General features: G+C 40.5%; 1 protein-coding gene across 1 annotated transcript in view; it reads left to right on the plus strand.

Moving 5' to 3' along the window:
- LOC135496832 (uncharacterized) overlaps positions 1 to 25,066 on the plus strand; it is a 160,954-nt gene that overhangs the window by 37,686 nt on the left and 98,202 nt on the right. The window contains exons 25-35 of the mRNA XM_064786375.1: positions 6,448 to 6,574; positions 7,103 to 7,138; positions 8,635 to 8,988; positions 13,082 to 13,291; positions 13,681 to 13,750; positions 15,645 to 15,808; positions 17,770 to 17,897; positions 20,109 to 20,250; positions 20,674 to 20,919; positions 23,881 to 23,923; positions 24,370 to 24,622. Of these exons, the coding sequence (XP_064642445.1) occupies positions 6,448 to 6,574; positions 7,103 to 7,138; positions 8,635 to 8,988; positions 13,082 to 13,291; positions 13,681 to 13,750; positions 15,645 to 15,808; positions 17,770 to 17,897; positions 20,109 to 20,250; positions 20,674 to 20,919; positions 23,881 to 23,923; positions 24,370 to 24,622 (1,773 nt within the window). The remainder of the gene's footprint in view (positions 1 to 6,447; positions 6,575 to 7,102; positions 7,139 to 8,634; positions 8,989 to 13,081; positions 13,292 to 13,680; positions 13,751 to 15,644; positions 15,809 to 17,769; positions 17,898 to 20,108; positions 20,251 to 20,673; positions 20,920 to 23,880; positions 23,924 to 24,369; positions 24,623 to 25,066) is intronic.

The raw sequence follows: 25,066 nt of genomic DNA on the forward strand, positions 1-25,066 counted from the left end.
CACTATCGTCATCACCTCATGATACTTTCATTGACATTACAGGCACACATCCACAGAGCACTCTTCAAATCATCTACACAGTGGTTATCCAACTAGGATTATAAAGGTAATTTCTAAGCCCCGCACAGTGGGTTTCACTCTTGATAAAGGGGCACTATTGCTAGCAGCTAGGTAGGCAAGATAAAGTTAGACGAAGTAGCCGATAGGGGTCTCTCACCCCTCAAAGTCCGTCACAACTATTCAAGCTTGTACAAGGAATACATGCAGCGCTGACTCTCACAAGACCCAATGGGAATGTCGCACAGTCATCTGTCAAAAACAAGACCTATGTTGTAGTATGATCTCTTGCCAATATTTAATAATTGCACTTTCGTCATCACCTCATCATACTTCATTGACATTGCAGGCACACATTGACATAGACCACTGTTGCAATGAACGACACAGTCGCTATCCAAGTAGCATTATAGAGGTAATTATCATTATCATACCTCATTAGCATGTGAACCAATCGCGTCGCGTCCTTTGCGATCACGGCAAAGCCTCATGGAATAATGTCTTTCACCGTTGAATGATTTTTCATATTCCATGCCTACAACTTCAATTTCTTCATATTCCATGGCTAGAAGTTCAATACTAATATAATATCCAAGATAAAGTTACAAGAAGTAGTCAATAGGGGTCTCTCACCTCTCACTGTATGTCCACACTATTCACGCTTGTACGAGGAATACATTCAATGCTGAATCTAACAACACCCAGTGCCCTTACTCTGTATATTATAGTCACTGGAAGATGGCCCATTTCACTCCGTGCTTCTACTTCACCTATAGTCTCATTGCATACGCCTCAGTTCTATGATATCACATTCACTTTCAGCTGTCATGCAACGCAACAACTGTGCTATCTGCCATCGCACATCAACGAAGAAGTGCAGCCGCCCACATTCCACCTCACATCTGTCCGACCAGCTGCAATCCTCGAGGACGCCCCACTGTACCACGATTTCACTACGATGTTTGACAAGAAGGAGCAGTGCGCGAGATAGGCTAATGAGCAGACTTCCCTCGCTTGAGTTTCGGAAGAATGTTCCATATCGCGCTAAGCTGACCACTGCTGACCATGACAGGCGTGCATTGGACTGGTACAGGTTGGAACTGAACATTGAATATGCTGGTGGTGACGCTTTCTGATGAGAAGTTGGTCGTGACTGATGCAGTATTGTTGGACTTGTCCACAGCATCGTTCAATCATTGCTCTCTGAGCTGCCTTGATTCTGTACTTACCCAAATACTAAGACCAAATGCCTGTTGACTGTGCTTTAAGAGAGACTGGCGCCATGCCTAGAGATATGACTGACCCCTATTGGCAAATTTGTATGACTTTATCTTGCCTACCTAGCTGCTGCCTATAGTCTCCCTTTAACTGCGGAACACTTCAAAGTCGATAAAATGCCATGTTCCACCTTTTAATGTGTTCAGACCGCCATTTTCAAAATAATCAAGTCAGGACACTGCCTTCTAGTCTCATAATAAATTTTGCTTTCCTCAATAATAACATTTCTTCTTCTTCAATGCTTTCATCATTCCAAACTTCTCCTCCTCTGACTTTTACAGGGGTACAGTCATGGCAATCAAAACCCAAATACTGAGACCAAATGCCTGTTGACTGTGCTTTAAGAGAGACTGGCGCCATGCCTAGTCTCTCTTAAAGCACAGTTAACAGACACCAACCCCCTCAGACTCAGAAACCACAAACGCCCAACCCTTCCTGCTACCTTAATACTTCTGGATCTGTATTTATAGAGAGTAATAACATTAGTTTGTCATTTCTCCACATAAATGAGAGTTACTTTCTGCCATTTGTTGTCAATTTTTTTCTGATAATTTTTTAATCCCCAATCTAGTGCAGAGGGACCTCAGGTAGTGTAGGGGGAAACCAGAGCACCTGGAGGGAACCCTGAACATAAATCCCATGGCTCAAATCAGCTATTAGCAGATAGATATTTCTAATGTGCCACGCCCCTTTTACCTTCAGAGGTTACTAGGACATGTAGGTTGGTCCAGGTTGGTAGGGACCCGGCAGGGGGTGGGGGTGGGGGTGGGTACGACGTCTGCGTCCAGCACTGTCCAGTAATTCAAGCATCATCCAAGGTGCAAGATCATGGTACCAGATCAATTGAGGATTAATGAGTGAAGTTCAGTTAATGTAGCTCTTTTAGCTCCAGCTAGGGCAATCCTGGGCCGCCGAGTTCAGGTGTTCTTCTTGTCCTCCTCCTTGGACTAGGGGGGAGTAACAGCCCGTAGGCCTACTGATTTCCTCAGGATGCTGCAGGGCAAAAACATTTTTTTCTAGTTTATCTTTAGGTGCCAAAATCTTTCAATTATACTAGAATACTGGGTTGGTTGTTCCACGTAACACTAGTTCCAACACCGTTATAAACAGTCCCAAGTTTCTGTGTTGCAAGGGAGATTAGATTGGCACCTCAAGATGACAGGGCTGGGACAATATTTTCTTGCCCTGGAAAGAAGTTGAACTGACAATAACATGAATAATATTGTGAGATACCTTTTTATTTCAAGCTCCAGGCAAGAACAGTGCCCAATGAGAAAGACACAACTGAGGCACAATATTGATTACATGTAATGCAGTTCTTACACCTTCGAGAATGCAAAATTCAATACATATATTCATAAGGACAACATAGTTTTATACAATACTAGTTACTAATATTCGTTGACAGAGTACAGAATCGAAAGAACTCTCTAGTATTATCCTGGAAGAACTGATCACAACAATCACTGATAAAAATGCAATGAATCCAAGGTGTCATGAACAACGAAAACCAATATTGGAACTGCGTAATAACTTTACAATACATAATATTTCCTGATCTTCTCAAGAATTAGTCCTCTGAACTGACGCTGGTCTAGATGCTGTGTAACAGACCATTGCAAGCCTAATTAGTGGGCAAACCAGCACACATACACACCACAACTAGAACCGTCACTCTGCGTGGAGTGCGGAGGACATGACAGTGCCACACTCTGTATGCCAAACTTCTCTTTGGCCACCCTGGCCATCATTCTTAGGGCAATGATGGCTTTCACACTATTAACACATGTTGTTCCATCAACAATTTTTTGGGATGGATCCATATAAATGACCACCCTATTCACAATGTCAAGACACACCATCACCCAGTGACCACCACTAGAATTCCACGGCGCAATGATGAGAGTTTTTCCCGCCAAGTTTTCTTTCTCTTCCGTGAACAATGAACCAATACTGGAACCTTTTTCAATGATGAGCATTGAACAAGAGGAGATATATAGTAAGTTCTGGTTTTCACGACACAAGCAATTGAAATAGGCATTGAGTATTTCGTCATATAGCCAACCTTCCCTGAAGACTGGGTCCATTGCTTTCAGTGCCAGAAGTTTCCCTTTTGGGAGTTCAGAACAAAGCGAGTGTAGCTGAAGTGAAGTGATACTGTGAGGAGCAATTTTCACAACAGTTTTGTTCAAAGAGTGCACGGCTGGCACTGATGGCTTTGCGGACACTTGTGACTCAGATTGCTTTGAGGGTTCGGATGGCTTGGATTTGAAGGGGACAGATAACTTGGAGAACATGGATGGCTCAGACGAGACGAATTCGTTGGGCGACACGGATGGCTTGGAGGATACGGGTGTCTCTAATGACACAGATGACATGGAGGGCATAGCTGGTGTGAGCGGCATCGCGTGACTTCCTGCGCAATCACACACGCGTTTTGACGATGCATTGTCCGTTTTTCTTTTTCGAGGTATTTTTAAGTCCACTGGCACATTGACTTGAAAGTTCGTCTTCATCAGATTTGCCCTTTTACCTACGCGCCCTGAAATTTTATTTTTTTTTCAGAGCTGATGGGATGTTTGGTAGTTTGGTGGTTGCCAGCTTTTGGATGGGTTTTTTTTTGGTGGTCTGTTTTGAAGAATTTAGCACAGTCAAGCCAGAATCAATATCACAACCAGCCTTCAGGCGATCGAGTTGTTCTTGGAGCACTGCCTGGAAATTGTGTAAGTCCTCCTCATCAGTAACGTCATACACCATATTCTTCAGTGTTGAAAGGTACTCCACACATTTTGAGACAGTCGTCCTCTTCGGGTAAGTCTTTAATGGAATTTGAGGCAACACTTCAACTTCACAATCACTGTTTTCGTTTGTCACGGAAGAAGAATCAGATGGTTGAGGAGAAACAGACGGTATCGGTGATACTGATTCGGATACAGCCGCAACCTCTTCTTTCGACCTAAATATGACATGATTGTCAATACTTAGGAATGTCAACGTTTCAAAAGAGCACAGTATCTCTTTCGCTCTCTCGCATGAGTTTGCGATGCCGAAATGGCTCGAAACAAACTCATCGAACAGGCCCGCCACTTCTGAATTGGCCGCCATGTTTCATCTGGAGGAAATCCCAAGAATCTATTTTCAAAACGAGGCGGGTACTGTAGGTGATTGCATTTCGCATCTACCGTTTTAGTCAGAGGTAGCCCTTGATTATGAAGGGATTTTCAAATTAAGGTGACCATGGTCTTTTTATGTGCTCACCACAGCTTTCAATACTTGATGTATATGAAGAGGCGTGCGGAACCTGACATGGCCTTACCAAGGAGCTCCTCACGGTACTGAACTTCTAGCTTGCCTGTCGACTAAGTGCCTTTTTGGCCGAGACATTGCTACATGTAGGAGGAGCACGCATTTTAAATTTATAGTAGTGATAGTACAGTTGGTTCGAGCCATTTGGAAGCCGACATGTGAAGGCCTATCTGGGTTCTCCTTCTTCTCCGTATAAAAAGGGGCATATTGCTGACTAAGGAACAAGGCATATTGACATTGCCTCATCATCTCTATCGGACCAATTGATATACTTTTATATGCACGCATGCATCACGCCATTTCAGGGTCCGAGTCTGTGGACAATTGGTTTGATTAATTTGTCTCTTCGATATTGCTCCTTTATTGCATTAGATTTTCATCGCAATTCAATCTATTCAAGATGTAGCCAATTTGAACCTGTCTGCGCCAAGGATAGATCGACTCACTAGGGATACGCAGTAGAGCACAATGTCATGACCCTTTGTATTGTAAATTCCAACCACCTGCAGGACAGGTCAATTTCTCTCAATAAAATTAATTTTGTTGACTCCTGTAATCTTTACCTTATTAAAAAAAAGACAGTGGTGTTAGTCCCAAACTGGTCATTTCTATTTATTTTGACCTCTGTTAAATCAGGATACCTCTCAATTACAGACAGCATTTTGTATCCTTGTGCTGTACAACCCAGCCTGGACATACCACAGTTGTCCATGGAGAAGTCTCATCCTCTCTGACACTTCTTTTCTGTAAAGCTACCGATACAACATACTGAACTAGGGATATATTCCGTTGCCTCCTGTAATATTTACATACCATGGCTGATTAGTTCAATCATATTTCATCCAGCTGGCAGCTCTGCATTGGAAATTTTAGTGGTATAACGTGTTCTCTTGACCTTCAAACAGTAGTATAAAGCCGATATTTACTACTTTACACCCTCAGTCCTATGTTATTAGGTCATCCAGCTGAGCGCCAGGCCCTTGGGCCTCTTGTTTTTTTAAAACTTTGCCCCTTGCTGGCCACAATTGTAATCGAATCCGGACTGTAGTTGGTCGTTTGGGTATAGGACTTGCCTAGAGGCATCTTTGTACAAGTTTAGAATGAGCCACATGTAGCTCACAAAGTAAGAAAACGTGCCATGTTTGTTGAATTTTCAAAGTCGACCTCTTTGACCTTGAAAGGAAAGTCAAGTCAAAACCCCTGGTATTATGTCCTGTATCCTTACTAGATGTACCTATGATAAATAGTTGGAAATTATCCAGCCTTAAATTAAAGAGAAATAGCACTTTTTGTTTTCGGATTTTGGCCCCCTGGTGGCCAATCCATGAATCAAATCACATCGAAATTTAGTCTCTGAGGTCATTTGACCTAGGGGTTTAATGTACCGATTTCAAGTCAGTAACACCAGCGGTGACAAAACGTGCCGCTATTGCCTAACGGCGATGCCGATAGCGAACTTTGACCTTTGTGACCTTGAAAAGTTGGTCAAATCATAAACCCGGATTATGTTTCAAGCACCTTATGTGATACCCCCACAGTAAAACTGTCATGATTCTAGCTGGCATTGTTCATAAGATGTTGCCAAAATAGGTTTTCAAAGAGCGCCACATACATGTATATATGGCAGACAAGCAGTCAAATTGCGCTAATTTTCAGTTTTAAAGAAGGTCTTTGTTATTTAATGTTTGGCCTTGTTTAGAACAACGAGGGACCATACTGTCAGCAAAGACAAACAATCCCGGGTGTTTTGAACTGTCTCGTTTTGGTAGTAGCATAATTAATGGATGAGATGCATTTGTTTTCAAGGGAAAAGTACAAGCCATTGGTTGGAAAGTTCCAAAAGGGGGCATGGGTCAGAAGAAAGATTTGATGCCACCCCGTCCAGCAAAGCGAAAGGTGACCATGAAGCCAAAATCTACGACAAAACCAGTGGGTGAGTCGATATGATGTCATATGCCGGATATCTTATCCCTCCCATTCGGTTAAATACTCCGAGTTGTGACTCTCGGATGATGGTTACTGCCACGATTTATCTCCAATGTGATGGGAAACGTTCCCATGTGCTCGTCTATGAAAAGCGCTGCGTCCAGTTATTTAAAGTACCTGATATATTTCTTCAATTAATCATGGTTTTAATTAACTAATAAATAAGTGTATTTGAAAGAAAAATAGTCATTTAACTCCCACTCTTCTTTTTCTCCGAAAAAAAGACTTGGCAAATGGTTTCAATAAATTCAATATTCTATCCTAAAAGACTGCTGAAAGCATTCACCTTCTCAATGATTGGATGATTGCTGAGAATTAAACTCCTTCCAATCTAGAAATTAGAGAATTGAGAACTTTCAGGTGCGCCCTGATTAAATGCACCATAAACGTAATCCAGTTGATAGGTTACCTTTAGTTGAACATTTTTGAAAATCATCTCTACAGTAATTGAAAATAAATGTATATTTTTCTTCAGGGAAACCTTCCCCCATCTTAAAGAAACTGAAAGCAGGTAAGATGTTCAGAATTGTACCATATCGCTATTTAAAAAAAAATTATTTTGGGTTGTCATTTAACTTACTAAATATGAATCTTTAAGGCTCCGCATCACTAATTGAACTATCAGCGTGGATCGCATAGGAAAGTAGTACTAAATGCGTGGTCTCATTGTCCAGTGGGGGTGCTATCTGTGCAATCAGAATGTAGTTTCTCTGATATCATGAATTAAAGTTGTTTCTGGCGAACATTCTGATGAACTTTGAGCCTCATATGTTCATCGGCGTGGATTTGGGGATCCAGTTATTACCCGCGGAGCCGTGAAACGTGGTGGACGTGTGAAATTAAGACAAAACGACCCAAAAAACTTCAGACCTCAAACCCTGAAATTATCATGGTCATGACCTGTCGAAAATTCTAGGGATTTATGCCCTGGGTGAGGTCTTTCTGCCCTGCAAATATGAGGTTCGAGTGAGATATTGGGGAAAAAGTTATGGCAGTTGATGTCTAAAGGAAAATGGCTTAAACTCTATTAGTGGTGTGTAGCCTTAAGTCATGTCCCGCCGTTTTTGCCCATTCAGAACTTGGCACTCCGACCACGAACGCTCCCGACAATGATGACTGTTTTGCAGGATATGTTCCCCATGCAAAAGGAACAAACAAGGCATGGTGCATCATTCGATGACATATATGTACTTCAACACACCGTCTGGAGCTATATGCGACGTCATTGTCATATTTGAGCAATGGCGCCAGACCCATGTACACATTTTGTGTGGTAAAATTCCGTATGCTGAAACCTGTTGGGAGCGGTTCGGTCAGAAAGCATTTGGAATAAACTAAAAAGGGACAGGATGTAAAGATTCACCAAGGTTTGATAAAAATCCAAGTAAAATTGTGAAAATGAGAACGACGTGTAACATTTCTCTAAAGTACGCCTTAACTACCTGTACCTCTGTGGAACAAAATGTTGTTCGAGGTCATTAAAGGGACAAATTGGGCGTGGGAATTTTTGCATGGCCAATCAAGAGGATAATGTGCCAACTTGACACCATGCGCCGCCACTTGTAGTACTACACTGATGCCGTTCTCTGATAACGATTTTCACCAGTGTTAGAAGGCAGTTTTGGGAATGGCTTGCGAATTTCAGGTTAACCTAAGATTACACCCCGTTCTAGTGCATTGATAATTGTAGTTCAAAGAGTTTTCATTAATCCTGTTTGGAGAGGTTGCGGTCCTGCTTGAAGCCATTTTTGTACAAAAACAAGGAAACCATAACCGCTTGGGTTGGTGCAAAATATACATGGAAGCAGTAAAAAAGCCTTTAAAACCACATTATTCGTTATCTAATTTGAGATGTTTTAGAATATCTCACTGCCTCGGTTTTGGTCTACATTTTAGCTCCACCCTCGCGGTTTTGGTACAACCAACACCTCCAGTTTGGTATCAATTCCTTGAATATACGTATAGTTGAAACACGTTTTGAACACTAACTGTTTTTTAAATGTTTAGGGGAAGAGAACAGTACCGGTAATGGAAAGGAGAAAAGTACCGGTAGGAATATCTTAAATAGGTTAGGCCTTGGAGACATTGGACAATCTATGATGGACACATTGAAGAAATATGACTTGATGAAACTGCAGCTTGGCAAAATCATCACCTTCCTTTACTCGCTCGGGATGAAGGAAATTATCAAGCAACTTGCTGTAGTCATCAAGCGGATTAAGGATCTCATTGATTCAAAGCCTTGCTTAAACCCCCACCAGTTAACCGTCGATCAACTGCGTACTGAGCTGACTGATAGGATGCTGCCCACCAATGGGTCAAGAGAGCAGATGGCAAAAAGGTTACTTAGTTCAGAGCCAAGTAAGTTATCACCGTATGGCGGCTTTGCACTTACATAAACTAACACATACCAGTTTATAGTAGTTTAAGAAGTAGATACAAAATTTAAAATAAAGCGCCCATTTAAAAAGAAAATCATTCCATTCAAAGGCCAATTATCCATTGAAAAAATGCAACTTAACCGAAAATGATAATCATACTGTAGTTTCATGAAAATAACACCACTTCGGGATATTCAAGGCCCGGCCTCTTCTCTCGAGTCTATTCACCAGAGGTAACCAATGAGTGACTTCGCTGGCCCTTGTGATGGCTCAGCCGAGCTGTCACGGTTACGCTAAATCACTTATTACCGCAGCCCTATTGATTCGAAGTGTTGTGGGCCTACTGGTCGATGAGTGCGCATGTGGAATGACGTAAATGGTAAGGCCACTCGCCGACCCTTTATACAGGTTGTCTCATAAAACTGAAGCACCTTTTAGATTGATCCAACCCCCCCCCCCCCCAAAACAAAAAAGGTCCTTATTGAAACTCTGAAGAAAAATCTACGAATGCTTGCATCAGTAAAGCAAAGTGAGATTCAGGCAATGATAGTAGTCACGAAATTCCGAAGAAAAACGAGGAGCTCATCCTCTGTTTTTCTACAACCCTCTTTTTTGATTTAGACTCCCTAGGCCTACGTGGGAGAAAACAGAATCGAAGTTTCTAGGATTTGTGGTTTTCTTGAGTAATTCTAGGGCCTCTTAGACCTATAAATGAAGCCCCACTGAGGGTACCCACATTAGAGACAACCTGTGCGGCAATAGATGCTGTAGAGCTGCAGAGAAAACGACGCCGGCGCTACACCGTGACAGAAAAACTTGCCTACCTGAGAGACAAGAGGGAGGCACTTGTGAACGGTACGGTGCGCAGTATGAGAGAGTTCGCCGCCCACTATAACATCCCCTGGGAGACGTTTAGAAGGAGGAATCTCGAGGACCTCGAGCAGAAGCAAGAACAGGGGCATGGCCGGAAGAAGACGGTGATGGAGCCCCGTGATCCGTTATGGCCACAGGTTGAGGACCAGCTTTACCAATGGCTGCAGCAGATGAGAGAGCGTCGCTTCGCAGTCTCCGTTCTCGACATTCAAGATAAGGCGTTGGTAGTGTGGCAAAGCTGCAGTGGAATGAGTCAGCCCAAGATGTCAGAGAAGGGATTCAGCATTGTCGCCCTCAGCTAGGGGATTTCAACGCTTCCATAGGCTGGGTGGAGTGCTTGATGAAGAGACGCCCCGTGTCCCTACGGAAGAATACAACGACCGTCCCCGCTGATGCTGCTGCAAGGATCCAGACCTTCCGAGATGCGGTTGCTGGGAGCATCGATCATCTTGATATAAAGATGCGGTTCTTCTTTAATATGGACCAAACCTTTGTCCTGTTTGATATGAGAACCATGTAAGGCCATAGACGTCCGATTATCCAGGTCCAATATCAAGCTGGGATACACTGTCACCCTCTGCATCGCAGCCTCTGGAGCAAAGTTGCCGGCGCACATCACCTTCCCCAGAATAGGTTTCGTCCGGGTGTTTGCAGCCCTCCAAGACAACCCACCAGCAGATGTAAAGATTACCCCCATCGGAAACTGGTTGGATGAGGGAGGAAACGGCGCACCACTGGTTAGATGAAGTCCTATCACCCTACGTCACCGACAACGAGACCGACCAGTTCCTGTTAATCGTCAATCATTATCAGGTCTACCGGACAGAGAACTTCCGGACGAGAGTCCGCGACATGAGAGGCAGCCTGGATTACGTACCTGCTGGTTGCACATCCCTCGTACAACCGTTAGACGTTGCTGGACAATCTAATAATGTGTATCTTTAGGTTTGAAAAAAAATTGAATCGGGATTTGCATCGTTCTTTTTTATTCCTTCACTGATCACTTCGGACAAGACTGTACATTCAGAGGGATGTTCGGTTTTGTCTCCAGATATGTGACGGACAACTTCTCATTCTTACCAATTTCGCACTGCAAAGTATCGTTGAAAGCCCGAAGCTGGTAAGGGATGATAAGACCTGAAGAAATGCTCCATTACCTCCCTGAGCAGTGCCTCACTTTGAAAGGGCAGGTCAGTCCCTAAAACCAGCAGAAGCCAATATGTCAGTTGGACTTTTTTCATGGACACCCTGTACACTATCAGCCATTAGCACTGGGACACCCTTTACACTACCAATGACGATTAGTTGAAAATGTTCTGGGACACTCAGTACAATGGCCGAAGGCCCGATCCCATTACCCCATTCACAGGAGACCTACGAATCGGTTTCATCAACCCAAACAATAAGGATTGGACTCGAAACTGAAGTATATTGGATATGAGGCCTGGACAACCCTCTCTGGAATCCCAGCCAATGATCGGCCTTCTCAACAGCTCTGTTCGCCACCCCATGAGTCAGGGGTGGCGACACCGGCTGTTAATGAAGTGGTGTTATTTTCATGAAACTACAGTATATTCGTCAAATGGAATTGTCTTTGGTAATGATATATTTAAATGGAAGGTCAAATAACTTCAACATGCTTAAATCAGGACTTCGTCTTATTGATCGATCGCGCCTGGATTGTGTCTCCCAGATCCAAGATGATCATCAGAATCTAATGACACGAAAGAGCCTCAATTTGGCTTATTGTAAACCGTGAGATGAGAAATAGCGAGATGAGTAATCATTATTTTCTGCCACAAGATTTTCTACTTCCCTGGACCATGACTATAACCATTTCAAATGCTGCTGTCCACGTCTCCATTCAACGATAGTAGGGCCGAAGACAATAAAAAGATTACATGCAACTGCATGTTCATCTTGACCACAAATGTTTTTTGCAACTTGATTATCAAGATATATTGTGAGTACGAGGTTCAGGAGGCTTACTGGACTTTGCGCAACGAAACGAAACGAGCGAAATGGGGGAGCGACCATTATGTTTTATCCCGGTACGTCAAGTTCGATACATGGTGTCAGTCACCAGTATGGATGAGTGATGACCCACACCCACCCAGGCAGCTGAGACACATGTCTTGTTGGACATGCCTACCGATTTTTACTAAATAAAAGCATAACTTCACTTCACACTTTTCGGGGTTGAAAATGTACTCACGTAAATTACCAAAATTACATGCCAAATTCGCACATGACCTGTTCTTTCTCAAAGCTTGGAAGCTCAAATGTCTGAATATAATGTATGCGCGTAATGTATACTCTCAGCAAGCGAATAGTTGTGATCGTCGGTTTTTTATACGAATCGTTTCCTGTATGACCGTTACAAGCCGTTGCCTGAATATGATGTGAACCTGTTTACCGTTCAATGCTGCTCCCTGTGACGATGTACCCGCAAATGTTCAATGAAAAAAATGGTGATAATGACTTACACGGCTTGTTCGCATCGTAAACATAGTGGTACCCGGGTTAACTGTCTTTGCGTTTGGCCTAATTTTACAACGATTACTCCCCATGTAACCAAGATCTAGGATGGACAGGCTGTGTATTATGAATAGGAAAAGTCACCTAGGGACCGTTGCGTAGAATACTTTTTTGGCGAAATATTGCGCAAAGTCCAGTAAGCCGGTTCAGGATGCTGCATGTATCAAGATTATTTTCACGTTACGCCTGGCGGCACAAGTCACCATACACATGATTGACCGATAACACAGGGCATGCACCTGGTGAACGTCTGGTCATCCCTAAAATAGCCCGGGATAGTCTGACCATCGAAATATAGGCTATAAATTAGGTTAAATTCCACACATCGTACTGCGGAGTCTATTTCAATGGGACAATCAAAACAAGGATAGTTCCCTACTACAGCCTCGGTCTCATGAATGTTCGCCTTTTCAGGTTCCATATTTGCAATACATCCTGTGGCGCATGGTACTCTGACCGAGGTTGGTATCTCGCGATTTCGCATTCCACATCTCGAGGTTTATAATAAGCCCCTAAATTTCCTTTCCGATGATCCGTTGCATTATATTGAATGGCTTATGGCCACGGAGGATGGAAATTCTTGATTTGCCAGACCCTACATTTCCTAACATGTACCATGCTATTTCTTGTTAACCAGAGCAGTTATTACATGTACATTACAGAATGCCCTCTGATCCAACTGAAAATGCCCAAACAGATCTATTGCGTGTTTGATGAGAACTGCTTAGCTGTCCAATGCTGTATGAACCTCAAGATCACGATGTTTAACAAAGCAGTCAGAGCATACGCCCGTCTAGATCCTTGCGATTTCAAGTTTGTCATCGGAGTGGACAGCTGGAGTTATGAGTTTCAAGTAAAGGATATCTACCTCAGTAAGTTGGCCTAATCGTTTTCAGTATTTTGTTCCATTAGAGCTCAATAACGTCTGCCTGCCTACCTATAACTGGATATAGATTACTCCAAACTCAATTTTACGTTAAGGTTTGGATATCAACATGTCTTTCGGTGCAATTGGATTCCAATCTAACATCTACTCCCAAATTTGCTTGGTGACAACCTTAAGGCCTGTCCTTTATGAATATTATGCAGCGATCAATGCAAACGGTGCCAGTGAAATTGAGGTTTCATTATCTGCATGTCAGTGTAATGTACGAGTGTCAATGAGTTATTCAATAAAAACAATAGTGATATGCCTTGCCGCTGTAAAGTCAATCCTGAAAAACATACTTTCATATTCTTTTTCTTCTTTTATCTTCGACAGATATAGAGAAGTCCTTCAGCACAGGAATCAAATTTGGTTTGTTTGACATGAAACTTGAAATCATCATAAGGTAATCGCAAATGCCCTAAATATCGTATATTAGCAAAAGAAAACTTCTGACTTTCAGTGAGCGATAACTCATGCAATTCCTAACATGCTGCGTAAATTTTGTAACATATAAGAAAATATGTCAATCTAAAAAGCGCAGAATGTCAATAGCCTTCGATGGTACCATCTTGTTGCCTTCTCCTGCTGAGATTCACCTGGGTACCTTACTTGGGTGGAACGTCATGCAGAAAAGAATTCAGATGGCTGTAAATGACCTGTACAAAATGACAAATATATACTAATGTCCCAGTTCTACCATGCAAGGTATAAGGTCAAGTACCAGTTATTCAAAAGTCACCCTATGTCCCTGTATGAATATCAGTTATGGCACCTCTCGAGGCCATGGATGGAGAGCCTGTACACGGCATGGATAAAGTGTGTTAGAATGTTACTGAAATTATATACCGTATCGGACACACAATGTCCTTATTACTGTTGTTATAGATGATTTATGCATCCAGGCACAAATTGAGAAACGCTTTGTGAAAAAAATTTCACACCATTTTCCATTCAGGTAACAAATACATTGTATATAGAACTTTGTAAGAAAATGATTGTATTTGGAAGCCAGTCACCAATAGCATTCCGCGAAGTTACTATTCATAGCTCACAAAGTCATTTGCATAATATATTGATGACGTTTTAGTCACGTGACAGTCGGACATCGACACTTATTTCTACGCATTTGAGCTTATTTCAAAGTCAATTATCTTTGACCCTGCATTGTTTTTAGCATAACTTATACCATAGAGTCAGAGAGAGAAATATTCAGAACAATTATGGAGTATTTCCAACACTCGGACATGTGCCGGATTGAATCTAACTGCCCTAGTTAGAAAGCCTGAATCCATTACGAAACCGCATGTTTGTCCGACATTGCAGGTAATTCAGCGATGGGGAAATAGAGGGCAGCAGCTGCAGTGACGTCATCTTCGCGGAATGCTATTCGGATGTATTTTACCATCGTAATGAACAAATATGGGTGGGATCGAAATGCCACACTGAGCAAAGGGGCTAATGTTCCTAGAAGTTGAGGGTCGTTATAAAAGGAATCTAAAGCATATGGTTGGCGGACAAAATACTAGAATTACTGGATTTGAAGGAACAGGGTCACGACTTTTTAACCAGGGAAGAAATAGACTATATCAAATGATGTATGTACAAACTAGATAGAGGTCCAGGTCATGTGCAGACTTCCGTTGTATGGTCTCGAGAGGTTACTTAACTGAGACCTTATATCGACTGGTGCATGTATCTACATATAATCTTGGCTCGCGTATATACACTCAATAATATGCTTAGGTGATTTCTTGTATGTAATGTAAACTGCACTACTGAACTTTGAACTACTCGTACTTCAGTTATAATGTACATTTGTTAGTACGAATAAACATATATATATAATAAATATTTGATCCAAGTTCCTGTGATGAGAAAAACAAATGACCAAAATAAGAAAATGCACTTCTTGATAAACATGATTTTCCGAAAATCGACAATTATAGTTGGTTCTAGGTCAAATATGATAAAGCGCACATTTTCGTCGTTTAATCAGATATCTGAGGTGGTTCATTGGTTACAATTATGCTTACAGTCCAAATCACAAATGCCATCAATCCTGCTTCGCATCATTCACGCGCAAAGCACGAGCGAGTTGCATGACAATGATGCACCAGCGACCTACGCGCTAGGTAGCGCGTATATAGAGAGGTTAAGATTTTCGATCTGAGAACGAGAACGAAAACGAGGTTATATTTTGACGATAGATAACGTATTGCCTGCTGTCAGAAATGAAATGAAACATTGTAGTAGAAAATCAATCTGTTAGAATATTTCAGGATATTATTTGTTTTCAGCTATAAACTAGAGAAGACCGAAAATGCTGCCTTGGTATCATTCAGCATAACGGCGTGTTCACAGGATGACCACACATCTTGTATTGTTAATTTAAAACTCTTGGATGAAGCTGTTCTTCCCATACCCGTCTGTAATCCTGATGGAACAATGACCTGGCCTGACGGTAAGTCATTGCTTTAATTATGCGGCGCGGTACCGATACAAGTTACGGCTCAATCTCTAACCGCTTGGTGGTATCACCAATGAAGGTTCTTATTCACCGCACAGGTTTGCAAATAATAATTGACGAATATAACTGCGTCTATCCATTAAACAACCACAATCGTTACTCTCATAGAATCCAGAAGTTTGATAATCTGAATGATTTCAATTAGGAGAGGAGTCAGGAGATTCAAATAAGACGTCTTGAAGCCTGTCTCGAGGAAATAAGCACATGGATGGAGGCGAATTTGCCAAAACTTAACGCTTCCTGACCACCTTAAAGCCATCGGAGAGATTGGGCCCTTCCAGCGAGCCCTCAAATCTCATCTATTTCAGATCGTTTACGATATGTGACATTTCTAATATCTTATCGTGCAATTCAAATGTTTTAATCCATATTAGTATTATCGAATTTTTGGACTTTTATAATGTTTTTAGAACTTTTCTTCTTGGTCGTTTTTATCTACTGTACAGTGCTCTGGAGCATGCATGGCATGTACAGAGCACTTTAATATATGGTATTTTATTTATTTAATTTAGTAAGAAAAACAGAAGGTTTGAAAATGCAATTATCTACTATTTAAGGCTATCACAGAAAAAGTGATTACTATACACTAACATGTGCATGGTTATGCAAGAACTCTTTGGGATTATGTTTCTCGGAACTTTATACAATGTATGTGCATTCATCGATCAGATAAGGTACTTTTTGGCTTTCACAACAACTCTTCTGTAAAGACAATAGCCCTGGTTACTTTACCTAAAAGTCTAGATTAGTCACAATAAGATATTAAAAATAACTAAAAAAGTCCCACACACGCCTCTTAAGTGTGGCAAATCATAGCCTTTTGAATCGGTTTATATATCGTTTTCGGTGAGAGTTCAGAAGACAAGAATGTCAGCTGTCCTCGCCTTCTTTCATAGGCATAATTATTACAATCTTCTCTTGATGGAATTGTCTTTCACATATTTTATCATGTCAGCTGTTTAAAACTAAAAAAAGAACTTAGATAATCAACAGGTGGTGATTTTTGGCTACGTCGGTTTTTATCGTCCCTAGGAATGCTGAATGTGACCTAAAGTGCTTGAATTGTACGCATTGAACATGTATTACAAGACCACTCCTTTATGAAGACATAGGGATTTTTTCGCCAATCATAAACTTTTGTAGCATTTGTCTCCAGGAGAAACGGTTTAAATCCAACGTGAAAAAAACTCCGTTTGTAAAAATGTACAGATTAACTTAGATAGACAACCATGAATCGTTACACCTCGGATTGTCTTTCCGATGTCTGATAACCATCTTTGCGCAAATTCATAATTTCTATATTTCCACATTTCTATAGGTTCGGGAAATTTTCTGAAAGTAGAATGTCATTAATTTTTCTAAATATTGTCGTATATGTAGAGTTATGCCTTAATCACTACATTTACGAAATTTATCAGGACCAACAAACTCACAATACACTTGGTCTTAAACTGCCTTGGTGACTTTCCTAAACAAAATTTTGAAGTCTCAGTCTCTATAAAGGTATGTTAAGATCTTAATGGAAAAAACCTTCCTCCGGAATAGAGTATTTGTTCAATTATTAGAAGGAAACTTGAATGAAGGTAAAAAATCTAATTTAGCAAATTTTAGACGATTGGAATATGAGCGTGGGCTAAATCTCTAATAATAGCTGAGCGTACTGCGTTAATACTACTGGTTTTAGGCAGTGAATCTGGCACCGGGCCTAAGACGTATTATGTTGATAATACCTTCTTGGGGAGGGGCTCAGAGCTCTTAGGATTCTCAATAGTTAACTTTCGTTATAATTTAACCGCGTTAATCAAAAGCATCGACCAAGTGTCGACTGCCTGAAAGTGAGTGTGTGTGGGTTGGCATCGACCGCTACTTTAATGCTCAGAGATGTTCCTTTTCAGTTGACTGGTCTGAGTTTTTCAGCGTGGACGCAATAAAGAATCGGCTAAAGGAGACCGGGAAAAGAGTACTAAAGGATGCCGTCGTTTCTGTGGCTAAGGATGTATTGAATGACCTTGGGATACCAGAGGTAGGCTTTTATAGTAAATATATGGATATAGCGGGTATTTGTGTACACTTCAAATCAGAATTATAGTACGCTGGTTAGTTTAAATGTAGGTATTTTTCAAAAATGACGAAACTGGCCTTACTGACTCATCTGTGGGTCAGGGACTAGGCATTTGGCTAAAAACGAGGGCATTTTTGAAAATATGTCTTTCCACTGGCACGATGACCAACTCCATCAGTGCACGGATATTGCCAAAGTCATCAAATGACAATGTCAATGAGTGGGCTAATGCCAAATTCATGCCTGAGTTTGGCATTTTACAATATTCTTGACTGTTAAAAATACAGCAGCACCTCCCTTAGCGGGCATCTCTCTGTTAAGGACACCCTCTCTATTGAGGACATCTTATCTATCAAGGACACTGGGTTTGGTCCCAAATTGATTATTAACATTAAAAATGACCTCTTTAATTAGGACACGGTTATATTAAGGACATCACTTGCCAGTAACGAGGGTGTCTTTAAATAGAGAGGTTCTACTATTGTTTAAAACTAAGGACAATTCTCGCTGCACAAATTCAAATTCAAATTCAAATTGTTTATTACTCCTTATAAAAGTATATTTACATTGGATTTTTATGTAATAAACATACAAGACAATTAAAAGAACAGAACATGAATAATGAACATATTACAAAAGCTACAAAAAATTATTATAAGCAGATTAGACCCATCACTCATGCATTAAATTGCTTAATTACTTCCCCTTCAGATGACATCAAATAAATGAAAATATCTTTTTGCGATAAACTTGACAAATTTGGATATAGACAATAACAGTATTTTAGTAATTGTTCACTCTCACTCGCAAATTTGGGACACTTAAAAACAACATGAAATTCATCAGCAACTACCATCCGACCTAAATCCCTACAATGTGAACAAAATCTTTCACCCCTGGGGGTTTGTGGTTTACAATATCGTCCTGTTTCAATTTCTAACATATGATTACTAACCCTAAATTTAGTTAACGCTTTTTTATGTTTAAAATTTACAATTTGGTCAAGATATGACTCATAATTAAATTTGTTTTTAAAGAGAGCATATGTGTTAAATTTCCCAGTTTGATCACTTTTATACCTCTCAATAAAATTATTTTCCCAATAACTACGGAATTGATTTTGTAGTTTAATTTTAATTTCCTTTGTTGAATCTATATTGGGATCTATGTTAGCCTTTTTACACAAAGCATTGAAAAAAGAAAACCATGAAAAATACCCATCTGATGTCAACCGCTTAGCTTCAACAACTGCACTAACCAACAAGGAGTTCTTAGATACTAATAAATGTTTACCAAAATTCACACACTGAGAAACAAAACTAAAAGCCAGGGGAAACCTACCAAGTTTTGCACATGAAATGCTATATGAAATAAGGATCTTGTGTGAACTGTCGTAATGGTGATTTTGTAAATTAAGGTCCATCTATCCCCATGTGTGGCGCAATACTGCCCAACTTCAAAAAATTACCTTGATAATTTTATGTCAACATGCTATAAGAATGCAGCCATTCCTAGCGCATGTCCGTATAACCGCCGATTATCAAAAATATATATAATTGTGCATATAATTAACAAAAGTATAGCTTTTACCCCCCCCCCCCCACTAGGTCTCTATTTCGGAAATTTTGCGGAAATCTACTTGAAAAACCCCAAATCCGCTGTTATACGGACAAGCTCCAGTTGGTTAACAGCACATTTCCATTTTCAAAATTGGAAAAACGTTTAATAAAAGTGGAAAAAAACTGCTTGACATTTTTAAACTTTATCATTTACGTCAGTTTGTTTACTATTTACAACACAAGCCCACTAGAGTGAGTTTCGAAATATCATGCGCAAATCAGCGATCATTGAAAACCAAGGCCTATAATTGCTGTCACATTTCAGGGTTGCGGTTAGGAATCAATAAAAGTTCTGCGAGCGCTGACTCTGCCTAAAATCGGCGAACAGAGTCTAGGCAATTATGATTCATTAATTATGTTACACTATAATGGGCAGCTTGGAATGTGCTTGCCTTTGGGAAAACCCCTTGACTACAGATCGACCTAAAGAACAGGGTAAGGCAATTCTACACTCTGGGGATATTGTGCCCCAAAACCTCAAAACAAATTGCTAGTATCTCAACAGGGCGACGATATTATGGGTTCTGATATTGATATGTTGATCAATTTTCAGAGTCTCCTTACCCCCAATGGACCCTGCACAAGACCATGGACTATGAAGGTGTCAAACATAAAGAAGGCTCTGCATGAGCGGGGGTTGGCAGTGAATGGGTCTAGGGCTGATATGAACAACCGATTAAACAAGGATGACTTAAGTAAGCCGATAGGACATAGATAATTCATTCGTTTCTATTGATCGTTTTAGAGTAGATGTTCACTTAATTCCGTGTAAAAAAGGAAATTTTGTGTTCTTTGTTGTCTCGACAGATTCCCGAGTATAGCCTATTCATTGCAGCTCGTACATTTCCGTTGAACTAAAATTAGAAAAGTTGAAAGAAAATTAAAAGGCCTTAACTCCCACTATTTTGGCTCGAAATTGAAATACAAAGAAATTAGAACTCCTTTAAAATGAAATGTCTGTTCTGTGGAAAAAAAGAACGGATTCTCAACCTTGAAAGTGGCATTCACTTCGTTTTGAAAGAGTTTTAATTGCTTAAGGATTTCAATTTTTACCCAAAATGTTAGTACCTATTAAGTAATGTTCATGACTTGAACCACCTTTCCATTGTTTTTCCTAGGTTGTAAGGTTGGAACAAAGACACTGTCCTTGCCAGAGATTACAAACTCGAAACTAAAGAAGGTGCTCTACTACAGTATATCGTCAACCTGTACTAGAATCGACGCATGCGTAGATTTCACCATCAAAGCTATGGATTTTACAAAATCATTCAGAGCTTTCGTTGATCTCGACTTTTGCAAATATAAGTTCAGCGTCGGCTTTGAAAAGTTCACACAGGAAGTAATCGTGTTTGTCTTTCCTTGGGGTAAGTTTAGTTTGTATCATGGGACCACAACATACAGTGGGTGAGGTCAAGTATTGAGTTTAACCAGATTTTAAGACCGGTTTTAAGAAAGTTTTAAGCTTAAACTGGTATTTGACCTCCCAATATGTTTTTGGTTAAAACTGTCTCGAAACTGTCTTTAGACCGATTTAAGACAAGTTTTAAAACTCTGATAAAACTTTGGAAGTTTTAATCTGAACAGAGAGCTAAAGGTTTTTCAAAATGCACTACCAAATGTACATGGTCGGTTTTAAGTCCTAGGACTTAAGACTTTGCTGAGGTCAAATATCACAATAAAGCCAGCAGTCATGTTTGCTCCACCTGTAATATTGTTGTTGCTCAGCAAAGAGGGGACAACTTTGTAAGAAAGCCTGCCTTCAGCGGAGAACCAATTGAGAGGCATTTGAGACGAAACCAGCGCATGATGCATGAGAACTGATTCAGCGACTCCTTGAGTTTTAGCCTGGTTTTATCTTAGTTTTATCTAAGGTTTTATCACAGTTTCAATCTAGTCCTAATCCCAGGACAGTTTTATGTTGTCAAATTGAGACCGAGAGTTGGTTTTAAACCGAGATAAACTTGGTTTTAACTGCACATTTTCTAGAAATTGATGGTTTTAATCCAGCCCGGACGGCTCGCTTCGATGCCGTTGAAATCGCGCTACGCCGACGATGTTTTCGTTGATGACGTCACAACATGAACATTTTCGCGGTCGCGGTGGTTTACATTCCCGCGAAAAAAAAAAATCTCATTCGTTTATTTACAACTGCCATTGACCATTGACATACCATCCTGTCCTTACACAATATATACACGATAAGAACTGAAGATTATGGAGAAGAAGAAGAAAAGGGTTGTCGGGTGGCGTTGTGCTGCGATGTTTTGCAGCAACACCAGCAAAACTGAAGGTGTTGGGGTTTTCCGCTGGCCTGACCCTATCAAGGAACCGGGCCGTCACAATGAAGTTCGAGTCAAGAGGTCACCAGCCGGTGGTTCATCTTCTCCTCTTGATGCTCCGCTGGAACACAACTTCGAGAACCAGCTCTAAATTCGTCTGCCGTTGGGGGTCTTCCAGCACATTTGGAAAAAATCTTGAAGTAACGAAGTAAGGGAAGGGACGGCCCCCCCCCCCCCCCCCCCCCCAAGTCCACAGTCCTAGTCATTTCATTATAAATTTCCTAAGTCCAACCAGGAAATTCCATCGCTGACGTCATAATAATGGTATTCCTAAAACTATTTTTAGACCTCATTTAATATTCATTAGATTTTCCTGAGCCTTCGCGAACTACTGCGGATATAGCTTCTTCCTGGAGCGAATAGGAAAATATTCGACGGTCTGACTCGTTCATGTTGTGACGTCATGAGGTCACGTGACTTAGTGTGGGTTTTTCAAAACGTCTTCGGCAGTTGGCCAGTCTGACGCGATTAAAACAGCGATTTTATAATAAATCTAATCAAAAATGGAAAATTTGAGCTTTACATTTGTGATCAACAATTAAAAACGGACGTATATCCGCAAAGTTGCAAATCACATCATAGTATCAATTTATACCCAATACTTGAACTATCCCAATGTATAGGTACCACTATTTTGGCTGGAACTTGTACCTTGGAGGCTGTTTTTTTCAGGAAAGGGAAAGAACTAACTCCCACCTTTGAAATTGGCATTAACTTTGTTTTGAGAGTTCCAACTGCTTCAGCCAAAATGATGTACCTTTGGTCGGCCCTTAAGGCTGTGTTGTTCACGCATTTCATTAGTTCACTAACGTACAGAAGGTACTGGTATTTCTTTTGCAGAACCCCTTCTGCTCCCAGCTGGAGTGCACAGCGTATTGTAAAATGTTTTGATAAAAGTTTTGTGGGGTGATAACAATGCTACCCTAGTTTTGGTTTGGTAATGCAATCTCTGCGGTTTTCCATGTTGCCTGTACGTCCCTACCATACAACAAACTCATTGAAGGAATGTATTGTACAATATTTATCTTTTGGCTTCTTATACACTGCAATCAAAATTATTTTCTTTGTATACGACGATGCTCCCTGCATGTGTTTCATTTCTAAAAATCGTACCGAGTTCTGTCAGTCTTAAGACTTTCCTTCCATCTGTTTTATCTCTATGATCGTGACAAAGTTAAAACTATTGGCAACGACACCTAAATATCAATTCATTTCATTAACACACTCAATGTTACAACCTCGCAAATCTCGCCTTTGTATTAAGTGTGTTAAAGGGTTGAAGTCCTCTTACAGCAATGTCAGTGTGATTTACATTTATTTTGGAAAAACAAGGAATACTTTTGATTCAGGTCCTACCGGTAAAAACAGAAACATGACTACGACAGTTTTGAGTAAACCATTGTGTCTATAGATTTTAAAATAAATGCCTTGTATTGCGTCGACACAACTTTAACACCCCTCCTAGGATCCAAATAGGTTTTTTTTATGTCGGGAATTTCCTTTAGAAATTCTATATACGTGTAGATTCTATTCAATGTGAATTTTGTAAAGGACTTTTTCCTTGTTTTCTGCTACATGTATTTCATGGCAATCCTTGCCTCCATAATATCAGTATCAGCATACCGGCGTCGTAACCCTATCGGAAGTTTGACGGATTTTATATAGAGTTTACTATAGGCAACTGTCCAGCTATACGTGGGACACTTTTTCTAGAACTGGACACTCATACACAAGGGACCACGGCTTTTTGTCCCATTCGACAGACTCTCATTAACTTATCTCATATCACATGGACAAATTTGGGAAACCATCAATAACAAGGCATGCGACCAAAGTTGCCTAAACTAACACTTTTCAAAAGACTAACACTAGACGGCAATGTATCATATAGAATGGCGATGTAAAAAACAAAGACTTCATAGGCTGAGAAATCTTTCCTGATTGCCACACGCGCATCATTCTTGGTTGCCTACCTTTCTGTTTTAGGTAAACCTCAGACTTTAAAGATAAGTGACAACATCTTCATCATGTAAGTAAATACTAGTAGAGAAAAACCTCCTCATATGATAACTTGTAACACCCTCACAAAAGTGTGCAGCATGTTGTTGCTGCCTAAATATTTACAAAATCAGGGGGAAATAACGTCAAGGGGTTCGCCCAGACCAGGGTCAGACGGGTTTTGAAAAATGACAATCATATTTCACCTTGTAGTGTAGTTCACTCACATTCAAAGCCGTTTTATTAGCATGACAAACATCATATTTTGACTGATTATTCAAAACATGGCATCAAATTCTGAATTTGTGTCCCGGATTTTACTGACTTCTAGCATGAGATACTAAGTAAAGGTTGCACTCTCTAGTACATTGAATGATAACTTCTACCGGCACCCCCCCCCCAAACTCATATCTAACATGTCTATCACATGGGTACCAAACACTTAATTTTGTAATTCCATTCGTTCTGTCTTCACAGGTACACCATAGATAAAGATGACACCAAAAAAGCATTCATAGTCGATCTGGGGATCAAACTTTGTCTGGCACCTGACAACTGCCCTATAGATTTCGCTGTTCTTGAGAAACAAGAAATCCCACAGCCTCTCTGTAATGAGAATTTCTCACTCGGTGCATTCAACCCTGGTGATGTAGGGAAGTTTCTGAAAGGACTCGGAGGAGAGATCAACAAGGGGGCATTCAATTTCATTCTAAAAATGTTCAAACTCGATGTAAGTACATGTATCAATAAGACCAAAAACAAGACATTGTGATTTTTATACTTAGTTATGAAAAATATATCACCTGTTTTGGACTGCATTTAGGGTGACGTAGCCACATGACGAAGGGCGATGACACCCGAGTTGAGCGAGATGGAACTTGAAACGAGGCATCCAGGACGAGAGCAAAACACTGAAAGAAGTAAAATGAATGAGATCTTGCCTTATGTCCCACGGTGGTATTATGTCGAGCCATAAATAAGTAAACTATTATTAGCACAATTTTCTGATAAGATTGATTACAATATGGAATTTCAAAATTCGACGAATTTCAAATTGCAAACTACAAATGTTTTTTTCTCCCAGAAGGAAACCATGATCATTGGTTAATCAGCTGATCAATACCCGTTACTCTCAGAACGGTTACTCCATAAACATAGTTGCGTTTTAACGCTT

The sequence above is a fragment of the Lineus longissimus genome, chromosome 12 (genome assembly GCF_910592395.1).
Source record: "Lineus longissimus chromosome 12, tnLinLong1.2, whole genome shotgun sequence".
NCBI lineage: Eukaryota > Metazoa > Nemertea > Pilidiophora > Heteronemertea > Lineidae > Lineus > Lineus longissimus.